General features: G+C 39.2%; 1 protein-coding gene across 31 annotated transcripts in view; it reads right to left on the bottom strand.

The window, feature by feature from the left end:
• REPS2 (RALBP1 associated Eps domain containing 2) overlaps positions 1-17,473 on the bottom strand; it is a 200,772-nt gene that overhangs the window by 64,348 nt on the left and 118,951 nt on the right. For 6 of the 31 annotated variants that reach the window (XM_015443485.4, XM_045384035.3, XM_015443486.4 and 3 more), the window contains 4 exons: positions 16,677-16,739; positions 12,508-12,553; positions 9,261-9,397; positions 4,024-4,110 (listed from right to left, as the gene is read on the bottom strand). The exons of 4 other annotated variants lie outside the window; for them this stretch is intronic. In XM_015443485.4, the coding sequence (XP_015298971.3) occupies positions 4,024-4,110; positions 9,261-9,397; positions 12,508-12,553; positions 16,677-16,739 (333 nt within the window). The remainder of the gene's footprint in view (positions 1-4,023; positions 4,111-9,260; positions 9,398-12,507; positions 12,554-16,676; positions 16,740-17,473) is intronic. 21 more of the 31 variants (XM_015443490.4, XM_074029081.1, XM_074029080.1 and 18 more) reach the window with 7 other exon arrangements.

The raw sequence follows: 17,473 nt of genomic DNA, 5'->3' as shown, positions 1-17,473 counted from the left end.
TGCAACTACTGATAAAATAATGGATCTAAGCAGTGGTTTGCTGGAAAAAACTCATGCCAGCTTGTGAGAGCCAACTGTGTGCATCTGTTCCAACCTCCACATTCAGTAACACATCAGTAGGAATGAAATTAGCCGTGGCAGGAGTGTTTACACCATAAAAATTGGCAAGTGGCCGGTTGTTAAGCATCTGCTGACACACCACTGGATGTAGGCAATGATGATCAATAGCTGATAAAACCATTATTTGAAAGGTCGCTGGGATCTTTATCATAACACATGGATCAGGCTAATACTAGGTAAATGCACTAATCAATCAAACATCACAAAAATAAAGGCATTAGACACTAGAGATCTCTTAATGTGGTGCAGTAAGAAGTACACAGCATCTCTAGGTAGTATTCTTGTCAAAAATCTAAACTAACTCTAATCAAGCCTAGACCTACCTATCATTTTCTAGGAAATACAGGGGATGGAAGAACAATCAGCAAAATACAGAATGTGGAAAAAGTCTACAGGGTAGATGATTTTTTATGAATAAATGAATAGCAAAGAGAAAAAAAAAGACTGAGAGAAGAACCTATCGGTTAAGAGACTTAAGATATACCAAAACAAGTGCAATGTGCATGTAGCCCTTGTTTGAATTCTGATTGGAACAAGCTAGTATAAAAAGACATACTTGAGACAATTCAGGAAATATGAACACTGGCCAAATATTAAATGATATTAAAGAATTGTTAATTTTGTTATGTATGATAAAGGTATTGTGCTCAAGTATTTTAAGACCTTATCTCCTAGAAAGATATATAAAGAGTTTATATATAAAATCATATGATATTTGGAATTTGCTTCAAAATAATCTGGGGTGGAGGTTCTCAACTTTTACATAAATTTGAAATTTTTCATAACAGTTTTTAATAGAGTAGCCAGCATATAGATGATATATAAAAGAAACATAAAATTATCAGTACTGACATGGTTATCTCCAAGAAATAATGTATAATGTATATAAAAAAGGCATGAAGAAAACATGCATAATGTGATGAAAATTATTTTAAAGACAATTTAGAATTGTATCAAAAAGAATAAAACTCTTAGGAATACATGTAACAAAAGAAGTGCAAGACTTATATACTGAAACATTGTTGAAAGACACTTAAAGACCTAAATAAATGCAAAAACATACTGTATTCATGCATTGGACAACTTAATGTTATTAAAACAGCAATACTAACCAAACTGATAGACAAATTCAATGCAAGCCCTACCAAAATCCCAGCTGACTTTTTGTTTTTGCAGAAATTGACAAGCTGATCATAAATTTCATGTGGAAATGCAAGGGACTCAGAATAACCAAAACAATCTTGAAAAAGAATAAAGCAGGAGGACTCACACTTCCCAATTTCAAAACTTACTATAAATCTACAATTATCAAGACACTGTGGTACTGGCATAAGGATAGACCTATAGACCAATGGAACAGAAATGAGAGTCCAGAAATAAATCCTTATGTTTATGGTTAATTGATTTTCAACAAAGGTGCCAGGAAAATTAAATGGAGAATTAATAGTCTTTTCAACAAATGGTACTGGGACAACTGTATGTCCACATGCAGAAAAATGAATTTGGACTCCTATCTCATGCCATATAAAAAAATTAACTCAAAACAGAACAAAGACCTAAATGTAAGATCCAAAACTGTAAGACTTTGAGAAGAAAAGAGGAGTGTTTGTGACCTAGAGTTAAGCAGTCATTTTTTAGATATGACAGCAAAAGCACGAGCAACAAAAGAAAAATACATAAATTAGACCTCATCAAAATTAAAAACTTTTATGATTCAAAGGACACCATCAAAAACATGAAAGGACAACCCACAGAATGAAGGAAAATATTTGTAAATCAAGTATCTGTAAAGGAAATTTTATGCAAAATATATAAAGAACATTTACAAATCAACAATAAAAAGACAACTCAATTTTTAAATGAGCAAAGATTCTGAATATTCTCCAAAGACAACATAAATATGACCAATAAGTACATGAAAAGATGTATAACATCATTAGCCATTAGAAAATGCAAATCAAAATCACAACACCACTTCATGCGCACTAGGATGGCCAAAATTAAAAAGGCAATAACAAGTGTTTTGAGGATGTGAAGAAACACAATTGGAATCCTCATAAATTGCTAATGAAATAGTAAATTGCTTCCGCTGCTTTGGAAAATACTTCAGTAGATCCTCAAAATGTTCAACATAGAGTCACCATATGAACCAGAAATTCCAGCCCTACCTATATACTCAAGAGAAAGAAAAAATATGTTTACACAAAAACTTAGACATGAATGTCTATAGTAGAATTATTCACAATAGTCAAAAAGTGGAAACAACCCAAATATCAAAAAATGTGGTTTATCCATACAATGAAAGATTATTCAGCCATAAAAGGAATGAAGGATTGATTCATGCTACAACATGAATGAACCTTGAGAACATTATACTAAGTGAAAGAAGCCAGTCACAAAAGACTACATATTGTATGATTCCATTAATACAGAATTCCGGAATGGGCAAATCCATAGAAACAGAAAGTAAGTTAGTGGTTGCCAAGGGATAGGGGAAGAAAAGGGAGGAATGGGAATGATTGCTCATAGGTATGGGGTTTCTTTTGGGGGTGATGAAAATATTCTGAAATTACATAGTGCTGATGGTTATATAACACTATGAATATACTAAATATCACTGAATTGTGCACTTTAAAAAGGTGAATTTTATAGTATATGGGTTACATCTCAATAAAGCTTTCATTTAAAAAAAAACTGCCCAGACTGCCAAATTGAACCCTTGGCTAGCTGTGCACTGTGGACCCAAAAGTTTGGGATGGGTCAGAAATCCCATAGTCCTACTAGATTTTAAAAGAAACAAGTAGCACTCACAGGAAAAACACAATAAGGAAATCTATAAGGTCAGAGCTGCTTGTGTGGCCAAATTCATCTTTTAGAGAACCTGAAAGGTAAGTTTGGTATTAGGAACATCTCTTACTCAAACTTACCCAAGCAGTTTACCTACTTCTTAAGTTACAGAAACAAATATTCATTTATAGAAAACCCAGGAAAGACTTCTCAATTCGCCACTCAATAAACACAGCCACTTCCAAGTTAAGACAGAGCCCTTACCACGACGTTTTACCCAACTATACATCTCACAATGTAACCTTTGGGAGGTCGTCCAGAACTACTCCTCAGTGTTGGAAGGGCACTGAAATGGAATCTGAAGAACACATGAGAGCTTAAAAGGCTGCTCAGAGCCGGGTGCAGCGGCTCATGCCTGTAATCCCAGCACTTTGGGAGGCCGAGGTGGGTGGATCATGAGGTCAGGAGATCGAGACCACCCTGGCTAACACGGTGAAACCCCATCTCTACTAAAAATACAAAAAATTAGCCAGGCATGGTGGCAGGTGCCTGTAGTCCCCAGCTACTCGGGAGGCCGAGGCAGGAGAATGGCATGAACTCGGGAGGCAGAGCTTGCAGTGAGCTGAGATCATGCCACTGCACTCCAGCCTGGGTGACAGAGCAAGACTTCATCTCAAAAAAAAAAAAAAAAAAAGGACTCAGAACACTTCTGTCATTTCAGCTGCATTCCAGGAGGTGGTAGCAGATGGTCATAAAGACACCCTGAATACAGAGTCGTAGGGAAGTCTGAGATAGGTAAACTCAGGCAGGAAAGACATCTCTGGTACTCTCAGATACCATCATTGCAGCTAAAGAGTGAAAAGCAAATTTCTTATGATAGGTGACATCTGTACATGAGCCAAAATTAAAAAGATACAAATAGGCATTCAACAGAAAGTCAGCTTGTTTCCCAGTCCTGTCCTCAGTCATACTGTTCCCCTTCCCCAGAGGCAACTATCATTGCCAGTTTCTTTAGCATCATCCTGAAATTGTCTATACATTCATAAACATACACATTCTGCACCATGCTTTTGTCACTTAATTTATCTGAGGTAGCTCTCCATGTAGTATACGTACCTGTTCTTTTTAACAGCTTCATACAATTCCATAGGATGATGTACCATAGTTTCTTAACCATGGAATGAGTTGTTATTATCAGTATATCTAAAGCAGAGACAGGAAATTAGCTACCCACGGACAGACACTAGCCCCGGATGTGTTCTGTTCAGCCATCACAATGGTTTTAATGTGTGGATCTCAATGTATTTGGCCATATGGGGTGTGGTTAAAAAAAAAAAACTAACCATCAACATCCCCTTCTCCTTTTTTGCAGTAAGAAGGGTATTTCTGGGAAATGGCTGCCCTGCCAAGGACTACATTTCCCAGCTGCCTGGCAACTAGGTCTATCCATGGGCCTACGTCTCCCCAGCTAGATTTGAGTGGAAATGATGAAAATGCCCAGTCTGAAACTTTAAAGGAAGGCTATGTCTCCTCCACACCATATCTGCCCCTTCTGCCAGGCAGATTCTCAATGACTGGAACAAGGCAGAGCTAAGGCTTTTTACTGTCACCATGGAAACCTCAGGCTACAAACCTCAGGCATGGCTTTGAGAAGAGGCAGGTCTGAATCAAGAGTGGAAGAGAGGGGTAGTTCTTACTGTCTCCGTGGACAGAAGAAACCCTTTTTTATGAAAAAAAAAAATCACCTCATGAAAGTAACTGTTTCATTGAGGAAAAGGAGATTAGGTACCAGCTTAGTGTGATTTTTCTTACAGGAATCTCAGTAATAAAAGATGTTTCATAGCTATAAATACAGAGCTATAAAATCCAAACATCACTAAGCAAATTCCAGGTCTGGCTGCCTCTACGTTTTGCATACTTGCATTGTCACTGACTTAGACTTTCCTGCACATTTTTGCTATCTCTCAAACACAGCAGTTGTGTGGGACTGTGAGGCAATGGCTCCAAGAACTGGGTCAGCTATTACAAATGGTTATCTCCCTGTTACACACAGCAATCATAGTGTATCCACTTCTCCTTATGAAAACACATGCCTTGGGTTTGACGCCAGTACCTAGAGCCCTGGAATCATCTAGGCTACTATAAATCACACATTCACACTCTCTTTACAGATACCAAAGTTGAAGCCAACTGTTCTATATTTCCAAAGTTGGCTTTGTTCATTTTTATAGACTTACATTCTAAATCAGCCCTTTGTTCTTTTTCCCCATATCATGTCACCTATTCTCATAAATGTAAAGGCATTAATGCCACCTACTTCTAAGCTATTCCTTTAAATGCTATTTGAATCCTATACCAAGAGTCTGTGGACTTTCCTTCCATTGGTCCTACAATTTTTTATTCTATTTCCTGCTTTTTCCTTTGGATAAACATCATCACTCCTACGTAACAACCATCCCATCTTTCTCTTCATTTTCCTCTTTCATTTTTCTTTGCATCTTCTCTCCATCCTATTTCCTCTCCACACTATCACTCCACTTTAAGCCACTCTGTCTCAGCACCTTAGCTTCAATCACTCTGTTTTCACAATCCTGCAAGTCTCATTTTATTAAACAAGGGCTTAATTTTATCTTTCCCTTTCAACTCAAGTCCACATCTTGCTTCATCTCACATTATTTTCCCCTCTTTTCTTTACCTTTCCTTATTCTTCTATTGTCATAAACAGGGTGGCCCAGGCAGTCTGTCTTAAGTGATAAAGTTGGCAGAAGGAGGAGATATGGGGGTGCAGGGGCTGGAGGGACAAGGAAGAGCAGAGCAGCAGGTGAGGTAGGCTTCCCCATGACCACCCTCACATTCCCAAGTGCCTGACAGGAGGGAGGTCCAGAACTTAGGCAAAATGAAGAAGAAACAAGTGGTCCCCGTGGTTAGGCAAAGAGAGATGTAGCAACAGAAGCTGGCCGAGCCTTCTGAGCAGGCAAATCATAAGAGAAGAAATATTCATGGCCAATAACAATACAAAAAGATTCTCAGCCTCACTAGGAATCAGAGACATGAAACTGCCTATTATATAGGTAATGATTAAAAAGATGAACATTAAGTAGTGTTGGCGAGATTATGAGGAAACACTTTCAGACAGTGTTAATGATGGAGCAAGTTGACAGCTTTTCCACCTCACCCTTTGGCAACATATAGCTACACTTTAAACATCTACAGCCTTTGACCCTGCAACTCCAACCAGCAGGATTTAACCTAAGAAAATAATTAGATGATGAAACAAAGATATGGACATGAAATTATTAATAACCTCTGCCTTGTTTATATCATAAGAACAAGGTGGTGGTATGGGGGAGCTTGGCAAGGGGAGGCTGAGGGGAGGCTCATACCTGTGGAAGAGTGAAGGGGGAGAAAGACAAAAAGAGAAACAGAGGGGTATAAAGAGGACACGGGGGTCAGGGTGGAGAGAAAGGTTTGCAAGGGTGAGAAAGGAACGGAGGCTGGGGTCATGGGGTGGTGGGTGAGCTTAAGAGGAAAGTATGGGGAAGAGAAAAGGCAGAGAGAAGGAGGGAGAGAGATCTCTCCATCAAAGCACAGTCTACCATGGTATATCCATATCATGCAGACCTTACAGGGAATGGTGCAATCCTCTATATGAAATAGAAAGATGGTTAATTGGAAAGATCAGGATACAGAACAGCAAGCATAGTGTGATCCCATTTATCTAAAGTGATACATAAAGATAAGTGCAGCAAAGGGATGCCTACATGTACACCATGATTCTCAGTGAGTAGACTCTTCTGGTGGATTTAAGTTCTACTTCATGCATTTCTAGTTTGTCAGCATTTTGATAATTAATTTCTAGCAATATGCAATACACTAAAATTCTATATAATTTAGACAGACGCTTATACTTTCCTGTGAGAATTAACCAACATGAAAATAAAGTAGATGCAATTATACCAGCTGCTTTTCATACTGCAGAAATGTTCTACTCTTCATGTGATAAATTTAAACTGCTCATTAAAATTTCATCTGTATAAATTTGTACTGAAAAGACAATGGAATTAGGCTATGAACACAGACATCACCCACCTAGCTATTCTTTGTCTAAATATTACATTTATCAGGCCCTACCACAAGGGACCTCGCCAGGACATTATCAAACCAAAGTACTTTTCATTTTGAAGTCACATCACACAGAGATATCAAACAAAGCTGTCTTAATTCAGGTTTTCCCTAATTAAGCCCCTGACATATGAACTTGAGAACAGGTATATTAGTCGAGTGAGGGGAAAGTGAGACAGGGCAGGAGGGAAGCAAAACAAGAAAAAGTAAATCAATGAATGGGGTACTACGGCAGGCAACTGGGGTTCAGTCCTTTTGTGAGCCTTCTGAGAAACTGGGTAGGAGGAATCACAGAATTGTCCACTGGCCGTCAAGGAAGTCGGGGTGTTATCCTCATTGGTGGAGGCTTGCATTTCAGGCATTAAATTCTTGATACTTGCAGGCCATGGGAATATGGGCCTTACATGCTTACTAAGGCCTGTGGGTCAAACACAGTACTACAGGTTGAGTATCCTTAATCCCAAAATCCAAAATCCGAAATGCTGTAAAACCCTAAACTTTTTAGTGTCGACATGACACTCAAAGGAAATGGTCATTGAAGCATTTCAGATTTTTTAATTATACGCTCAATTGGTAAGCACATAATACAAATATTCCAAAATCCAAAAACATCCAAAGCCTGAAACACTTCTGATCCCAAGCATTTTGGATAAGGAATACTCAACCTGTATTTGGATTATGTTTATTATCTCACCAAAACCTTACAACTCCATGGAGTATTGGCTCTACTGTACAGATTAGGAATCTGAGATGCACAAACATTAAGCCACTTGCTGAAAATCAGTGAATAAGCAGCTGAGCTGAGGTCCAAACCCAGTTTTGTCTCTTCCACTATGTGATACAGTGTCATAAAAACCACAGCATGTGAATTCTCCAGTACAGCTGGCATCTCCTTACTGGGTCACATAACCTGAGAGAGACATGTGAGCATTTCCAGCCTCCCTCCTTGCAAGGTAACGGTATTGAAATAGCTTCCCAGATTGTTTGAATCTTCTTGCATCCATAGGAAAATCTTCCAGGTCATAATCTGCCAGCCATGTGAAATTTTTATAGCATCATCACCCGTGGTTACTCCTACCCTAAATACCAGTCACTATGAAATTTATGCCAGAATTCAGATCAAAGTATGACAGGAAATTCAAGGCAAATTTTTGTCTGATGAACTCATGGCAGAGAATTAAATTTGATAGAGAGTTCCAGGTTCTAGTATATTAAAAAACAATCTATAACTTTACTGTGAGGAGAACACTTTATTAGAACAAATAAAACATGCTGAGCTCTGCCCAGACACAGAGGTCATGCTAATGTGTGAGCCAAGGAAAGTCTTTTCTTGCTTTAGTAGAAAAGATAATAATCTGCAAATCACTAGCATCTGAGGCTGGCCTGATTTAAAATGCACATAGATGGAGAAAAAGTTCCAGGAAATCATTGTATTTATAGCTTGCCTGCATGAGTCAGTGGAAAGGCCCTTGCTGCTCCCAAAATAATACTTGGGACAGCACTGTACCCTATCACCTTCACTAAAGCAAAGGCATGCCTCTCATCTTCTATTCCTTAGGTTCCTTAGGAGGATATCTCCTACCTCACAAGAAGCCAGGGGAGCAGATAGGGCCCCTCTGGGCCTCCCCCACCTCCAGCCCAGCTACACAACAGCTGGCTCAAGAACATCCCATCCCCAGAAGCCCAGGGCAGCCCACCTGAAGGAGCCCGTGCCCTAGGACCCTCCACCAACCACCCAACCAACAGTCAGATTCAGAGTCCCCACAGCATTAAATCCTACAGGACACAGGATCTTCCCACAAGTGTAAAATGCAGGAGAAGGTTCTGGCTAGGCCTTAATCTCTAAGATCTTTCATAGAAGACCACACAGGCATCTGAGGAAATGACAGACAGCGATCTATCTTGTTCACAAATTACCAACCATGCAGAGAGTAAGACCCCAGCCACACACTCAGCAGGCTGCATGGAAGTGAAGCATTTTTATCCTCTTGGTAGAGAATTTCCTAATTCTTGATCCATAACAAGTGTGGGCAAGGCTCCAGACACATGTGCTACATATGTGTCTACAACTGTTTTCTCTCCCAAGAATACCATAGCCACGTGAAGACCTTCACGGGATGCGAAACTGCCAGGTCTGTTCTTTCTCCGGACTCACAGAGGCCTCTGTGGCAGACACACATCCGCTGGCTCCAACAGGAAACAGAAGGGTTTGGGGGCAAGGGGCACTTCACCTGGCACACTGGGCTGGAAGACTTTATTCAGATCCAAGGAGGAGGCTCTGGAATGGGTTTTCTGTGGCCGAGGTGGCGGGGTGGGAGGGTCCTCGCCCCTTTTCATGGCCTCTTCTATGGAGGTGCTAGAGTAAGATCTGTAGCAAAATAAGGGAAGGTCAGAAGGGAAATAGCAAAGCTTTACTCTCTGAAGTTGGGGTGAAATGGAAAATAACCACAAAGTCAAAGTGACTACAGAGAACTGATCAGCTACCAAAGCAGCCATAAATTCTATTACCCATTAAATGCCACTATGTACAATAATTGTCCAAATCCAACTATGAATTGGGATCTTTTTAACCTCTTTGGTCTTATTATACCTTAGATCTAAATCGACCCCCCCCCAAAAAAAAAAAAAAAAACTTTGTGTAAATTCAAATCCATTTCTATGGGAATTGTTAATAAAAAAACGGAGCCCTTCAGCTTAGGCATTTCCATGTTCTAACAGAAGGCCTTCATGGTATAAACTGATCAGAGAACTTTTCTCCTGTTCACTTGCAAATGTGATGACAGGTTCAAGTGGAATTGGGACAGATAAGCTGAGGGTAAGAATCCAATGTTCAGGGGAATATGCCACAAACGAAGCTAGGAAAGGAAAATACACATCAATCAGATTGAGGGGTCTAGCTTGTCTTTCCCTGAGAAAGCAAAAGTCTCATTTTTAACCTTCTTCCTCAATCTACAGCAAGGCATAATTAACTAGGCAACTTCTGAGATTGTAACTCCAGTAATATCATCTTTTTAAAAAGGAACTAAATAACTTGCAAAAGGTCAGACAGAAAGTTACACAGTTCGTTTCAAATTCCAATCTCTGTTTCTATATCCCATTTTAAAAACGTTTTCATACTGCCTATGAGTCAGGGGGGAAATACTTTGGTGATAGCAACTAGAATATTTATTGAAGACCTACTTACTTTCCAAATAAAATTCAACTCCATACACTGCTTAGAAATAGGTTTAAGGATGGGTTCCCAATATGATGATTGCGAAAAGGCCCTAAAATGTAGATGTATACATCTATTGTATTTAGCTTCTCAACTAGCTTCATGTCAAAGCAGAAAACGACCTTTGAGTCAGAGGTACATCCTAGAGACAAATTAACCTCTGAAAACCATTCTTCATACTTAGCTATTAGAGTGGCATTTAGGAAATTAGAATATATCAGTTACTATTAAACCCCTTCAGTTCTTGACAGAGCTGTTTTTGACATCATGAGTTTTAATTTTCCTGAATAAGTTTCTCAAGGATTCTTTCTGGTAGTTGAGGGTTCTGTCTGTCTTAAAGATTGCAACTTTAATAAAGCCACCATAATGGCATGTGACGTGTTCTGGGGTGGGCCCTGTAACATAACTAGCAAGAGAGACAAGGCAACGGCAGGCAGAAACTAGCAGGGAAGAATGCTCTGACTCTTTCAACAAGAATCAAAGGGAACTGATACGGACGGACAAGGTTCTTACATGGGAACGCTTCACTTAAAAAAGACAATTAGAGACCCTAGCTAGAAATGAAAAGAACTTTCTATGCCACATATAGCTTTTGTGACATCTTTCACTCAAAAAAGAAATAATGTGTGTGCAAATAATGTGTATGCATGCACATAGTTAAGCACACAATCCCATAGCGCACATTCCTCGTTTTCATTTTATTTTCATATATAACCTGTATGTTTATATCTTCATATGGAAAGTTACTGAATATAAAATAAGTGAGATTGTATAACCATGACTGCTGCAACCAATTAAAACATAAATGTGTAGGGAGTTAACAAAATGATGAATGCAGTGGTGTTAAAATGGTGATTTTCCCTCTTTTCCTTATATTTCTACAAAACTTTAATATTTCAAAAAAGAGGATAAAAATAATTCAATTCTCTTCTTCCCAGTGAGAAGTAATGAAAATAAAATCTTCCAAATTAGACCAAAAGCACAATCTCTGAAAGGATAATATGTAAAATTTAGCCAGACACATTAATAATAGAATATGTGGCTATGAGATTTTATAATTTCACTGGCTTTCAGGGAGCAAGGAAGTCAGCAGAAGCTAAAACTTTGAGGTTCGATTTATGGTTAACATAGTACACATAACAGATTTCTGCAATTCAATGGCAATTCCTACTATGAAAGTATATCCCAAAACTAGTACAGACTAGTTTGTAAAAGATCCATTCATCCTTTTAAAAAGGATGAGTAAATGTGTTGACCACAGAAAGAATGCCTATACCTTTTCTTCCTACCTAAAAGAATTACTCTATTGTTTTTAAATATAGACAAATATAAAAATATAGATATCTGTATCTTACATAAACAAGGAAACAAAAACCCAATTTGGAAAATGCAGATAGAAACTAAAGGATAACTCTTTGACTTACAAAGAGATGAGGTTCCTTAAATATCAGTATTTCAAGCATATTAAATATGATCAGACTTAAATTTACTTTTTCAGGATTGTGTCTAGTAGGCAAAGGAGGGGAAAATGTCTCTAAGAGCCAAAGCAAAACAGAAAGCACACACATGGTATCCTTGGTATCCTATCTTACACTGCAGTTCTACCAGTGAAATACAGTACCAATACCATTTCCCTTCCTTAATGGATTAATTCTATTAGTGTCTCTGTATTTCCCCTCTGCGCCTCTTTTCTGAGTCTCACATCAACCACAGCTCTGCCTTACTGGCTTTCTCTCTTTTAATAGCCTCTTAAAAAATGTGAAGCCGAGAGGGGCACTAAGATAGGCTCAAACAGACCATAAACATTGCTTACCTGAAGCTGCAAGCTTCACTGAAGTTATCACAAGCATTTTCTTTCCCTACTCTAGATTTTATTACCCAGACTTTTTACTTTTTGGTGTTCACCTTGTCATGATAGCAAATTTTCGTGTTTGTTACCTTACCCATATTTTCCTCTTTCCAAAGCTACTTCCCCCTATTAGTTATCATCTTGCAACAACTGGGTCATCTCACACAATCCACTTCATGTTGAGGGGCCATAGGGCACTAGTGACCACCTTCTAGCACTAGTGACCACAGAAACCAAGGCTCCCAGCATTACTGCATGTTCCCATCAGGCCACGCATGAGTGAAATGGATCATACCCTAAGCTTTACATCTAAAGGAAGAGGAAATCATGGGTTGGGTTTTTGGTTTGTGGTTCTTATTTCTAGGCAGGGGGCAGGGCACAAAGGGCATTAAAGCAGAAATTAAATGAACACTACCTGGATCTTGGTCTTGCTTTGAGACTGTTGGAATCCTTGGAAGTTGCTGAAACAAAGATTATTTGTTGTTTGCTTGGGTTTCATTTCTGCAGTTAAACAAGTTTATATGCAGCACCTGGGCTAGTACAGAACACATCAACAGGCAAATGTGAGGTAAAAATGCCTATGTGGAGAACTGGACATCTCCCACATTTTCATGATTTCCTTGTTTTATTTCAAAATCTAAAGGAACGATTAAAAAGAAAGAAAACCCAGCATATTTTTCCTTTGGCCAGAGCACTATTTGAGAGGCCATTCTCAAATTCAAGTTGATTAATGAACACATTCCAGTATAAAAAGACAACCCCTTTCAAGGGGGTTGTCTTTTTTATATAACGATGGATTCACACTTGAGGGTTTCTTGGTCTATCATGATAGTCTAGTAATAGATTTTGAACCAGTCTACCCTGAAGGATAGGAAGAAGTCTATCTAACTACATTAAAAAACAAAACAAAACAAAACAAAAAACAAAAAAACACTACCAGAGCAGCATGGCCACAAAAAAACAAAGCTCTCACAAGTAAGTGGAAATGAGCTATACAGCTTCTCCTGTAAGAAAATATCCTTGTGTCCCACATCTCTGTGACCAAATCATACAGAGAATTATGAAAAAAAATTGCTGAATCTTTTCCCAGCCATATGACTTTTCCTCATCAAATTTAAATCATAAACTAACTTGCTCACTGCCAACACCCATAGAGCCTTCTTCCCCATCACAAGTTGTGAGGCGTAATTAGAAACATTTACAAAAATGCTAATCCTCTTTTTATGCTTTCAATCCTCTATGGAAGACAACTTTAGGAACCAGTAGCTATGCTCAGGTGTTACAAACATTGCAAATTTTTCATCATAAAATGTCATTAAAAATCATAGAAAAGGTGCTAGTAACACAGAACAAGAAGAATGTAATGTCTTTGTTTGCATGAATTCTTCCAAAAAGAAAATGTCTCACTGCATTATCTCATCCTCTTTTACATTGCTCCAAAGATAAAAACCCTCCTTGGTATGAAGCAGCCTGAATTTATGATGATCATTAAAATCCTTGGGTTAGGTAACAGGGCAGAGAGGGGAGGCAAAAATCCTCATAAATGCTAACAAGGCACAAAGCAAACTACTGGTCAGCTGCACAAGAGATGCACTTCTCCCAACCCAAGCATTTTGGCTTGTTGTAGTGAGAACACAGGGGTCTTCCAGCTTCAAACAGCTGAAATGCTGCCAGAGTGCAGGAAAGCCTGGAAAACCCAAGAAGTTTGAGTCCTCTTTTGCCCATTATCGTGCACCTGCACCTGGATATGGACAGAAAAAGATCTCCCTCCCTCCTACAAACCCCAGGCAGCAAAGAAAGCAGCCTCAGGAAGCCTCTCTCCCAGCCCAGGAGGCTGCCTTGGGGCTGGGTGGACAGAGTGGACCAGACTCACCGCAGAGCTGGGGAAGCCCTCTGCGCAGGCTGCCTGCAGCTGGCTCCGTGGCCCTCTTCTCCCTCAGGCCCCACTGCTTTCAAGAAATACGTGGGTAGGAGAGGTCCCGGACATGATAAAATACTGTTCCCCAAACCAGACCATGGTGACTGTTAATTCCTTTGTCAACTGCCATTATCTTTGTCTTTTTGCTGGTAGGGATGGGTGTGGAAGGAGGGGTGAGCCCTGCTGGTGAGAGATAGACAGACAGACAGACAGATGGGGTGAGGGTGTGGATGAGTAGTGGAGAGACAGGACTAGAGACCAGGCCAGGAGTCCTGAAACTAAGGCCCTCCTCCTGGCCATGACACTAACTAGCTGTTACTTCCCTGAACCTCAGTCTCCTCACCTAGAAAACAAAGGCAATAAAAATGCAGTCTCTTTCTCACAGGGACAGATATGGTGAAAGTACTTTAAAAACTGAATGTACTTTAGAATTGCAAAATACTACTATTGTAGAGTGCATAAATAAAGGTTCCTAATTTTTCAAGCCTGGAAATGTGGTTTCTAAATTTAGTTCCTTCTAGGACAGCAAAGGAGGTTCAGGTGGGAGCAGGTAACAGAAGGACAGAACTGCTCTACCCCAATAAAAACATGGGGTGATAGTTGGCAATGGAGCAGCTGTTAGAATCACCAACAGCAGTCTAAAGACAGCACTGTGAGGGTGAACCAGCTGAAAACACCTCAACATGGGCCAGAGACATCAAGAAAAAGACCATCATTGTGCATGGTGCTCTGTTGAATTAGGTTGGAATGGGATATTGGTTAAAAAAATCTCTTAAGACTCCGCTAATATAGACACTCTCAGCAATTACAACAAACGGATCATAGCTTCTCGTGTAGCTAGAAAGAGGAATGCCAACTTCCTAGAACACTCAAGGCATGTCATCTTTCCAGGAAATGGGAACGGAAAGAGGAGCAGGCCTAGAGATTAACCCTCCAAAAGGCAGCAACTGAACTGAGGTACACATGGAAGGACAGCCATCCAGAATTCTAAATCACCACCTTGAAACTCTTGTGTCTCCCACTGGGAATCCAAACATTTCCCAGAAAAGGGGGGATTAACTATGTTTAAGATGAGGAACTCCCTCATACCCAGAGAGGGGCAGTAGTGGGAAAAACAAATCAGAAAACACATAGCATGCTCCCAGGCACAATGTGAAATCAATTCCCACATACTTCCCATGCTGTGGCACACCTGTTGAGTTTTATTTGGTGATGCCATGTCCTAGTCAATGAAGGAATGTTTAAAATGAGATCTAAAGCTCATGCCCCAGATGACACTTGATCTTGTGCTAAAATCCCTTAAAAAAAAAAAAGTAGGAAGAGTTATGATACTTAAAGGCTGTTGGAGAAGCACCAATTTAACACTCCAAATTTAAACAGCTTTTACTAATACGACAACATGAAGTTTACGAAACTGGAATGCATCCACTTTAGCTCCAGAAATAAGAGCTAGAAAGAACTGCCCCAGGTGTTGGCCTACATTAACAGAACATTTCACCCAATAAGGAATGAATTCAAATCTGTTTCAAAAGTCAAAATTAAGCTTCGGAATTCCCATCACTTTTGGAGTCATGGTTGATCTATAACCTTAATTTTCTATTTTGTAGCATCACCTTCCACAGCTGGTGGTTCCCAAAACAGGCTATGTACCAGAACCAACTGGGGCGCTGCCAAAAAATACAGTTTCTCAGGCCTCCATAATTGAAATCCATCATCCATATTCATTCATATTTATTCTCATTCTCATATTCTCTCTTTCTCCTTCCCCCTACCGTATTTTTCTCCCACTCCTCCAATTCCTTCCTCTCCCTCCACCCATCTCTCTTTGAAACTCTGAATGAACTTGACATTTGGGAAATATTGTACCACAGCATAAGCCTCAACATTATATTGATTCCTCTGTTCCAGCGTTCAACAAATAAGCCCAGGATGATAGCTAGCTTATCACAACAAACATGATTGACTTATTTAAAATATGCAAGAAAGATAACAGCAAAAGAGAAAGCAACAACTTCTTTCATGTCCTTATAACTAGAGCTCCAAATAGTAATGTCTTCTGTAGTCACTTTGTTTTTAACTAGATTCAACTTGGTTCAATGATGGCTCCATCAACAGAGAGCTGAGGACACAGGGGCAGCCATTCTCCATGACTCCACAGATACAGGTCTGACTCTCCAAAAAACTGTACAACTTTTATTTTTCTTCTTGGAATTCACTCCATATATAAGCACATATAGTTGCCTTCCTGGTGGTGAAGTATAATAAAAATATTTGAGATTTCTGCTTTGGAAATGGAAAATACCAACTCTGGGCCTCCAATTGATCTACCCCATAAGTTTCTTACTCTACACAAAACCCAAAATGCCTTGTTGAAATCATCTCAGCCTCAAGCCTTCTCAAGTTTGCACTTAGTAACATGACCCTATATTCACACGGAGTGATCCTTTCAGTGAAACTTAAAAACTTGAAAAGATATCACCCTGTTCTCATACCTGAAAAGAGAGAAAGGGTAAAAAGCCAAAAGGTTTCCTTGTAATAAAATACAAGACAAATAAATAGAGAGAAACAGACACACTATCACAGAGGTATCAATCTTCTACTCACTGACTTGCTGTTTTTTATTTAAAAATAATTATATAGAATATACAAAAATGGTTTTCTCCTACCTGGATCCTCAGACACGTCCTTTGATAAGGCTTCATTGATAGTACTTTTCAAAGCTAGTGGTGCTTTGTTTTTTTAAGCAACAAGAAAGGGAAAAGAGGAAAAAAAATTGAAACTATAAAATGTCATTTCTGAGGCAAATTGGATTAAAACAAAGAATTGCTAGTCATCACTTACAAAAACAGGTCTCACAAACCTCTAAAAGTTGCTATAGCATTTACTAAAACAATAAAGACCTCCTGGAGTATGGAAATAGGTTCTCCTTCTACAAAGAGCAAAGATGTATTTTCAACTTCCCAGAGACAGCACCTCAAGCAGATAGGAGGAGTATTACCAGGAAGTATTGGGAGTTTCTCGCTCTTTCATTTCTGACACCCAGACTGATGACGTGAGAACCCCTGGTTGTGCAATCCAGGTTTCAATATTTTTATAGTTTGCCCAGTTATTCCACTGTAGTTAGGAGAATGGTCAGAGTACATGCTACCGCAGACAATGTCCACTTCTACCTGTCTTTCCCAAACAAGTATTTAAATAGAGAACATGCAATTACTGTCGCTTAATGGAAAACTTATTTTTCATGTTTAGCCCCCATACAATGCCTAATCAATGGCAGGCCTCAACAATAAAACCTGAAATAGCTTCACTGATTTTTAGTCCCTTCAAATAAGCCTCTTATTCATGGGTAGTAAATCAATATCAAATAACAGGCAGAATACTGGCTTGAGGCTTAGAAAAAATCTTGGTTTTTGTCCCAAATCTTTTTCTTAATAACTAGGCAAATGATTCATAGTGTCTGAAT

Source organism: Macaca fascicularis, chromosome X (genome assembly GCF_037993035.2).
Source record: "Macaca fascicularis isolate 582-1 chromosome X, T2T-MFA8v1.1".
NCBI classification, from domain to species: domain Eukaryota; kingdom Metazoa; phylum Chordata; class Mammalia; order Primates; family Cercopithecidae; genus Macaca; species Macaca fascicularis.
The sequence above is the reverse complement of the archived record's forward strand: the minus strand, read 5'-3'. Positions and strand labels throughout refer to the sequence as shown.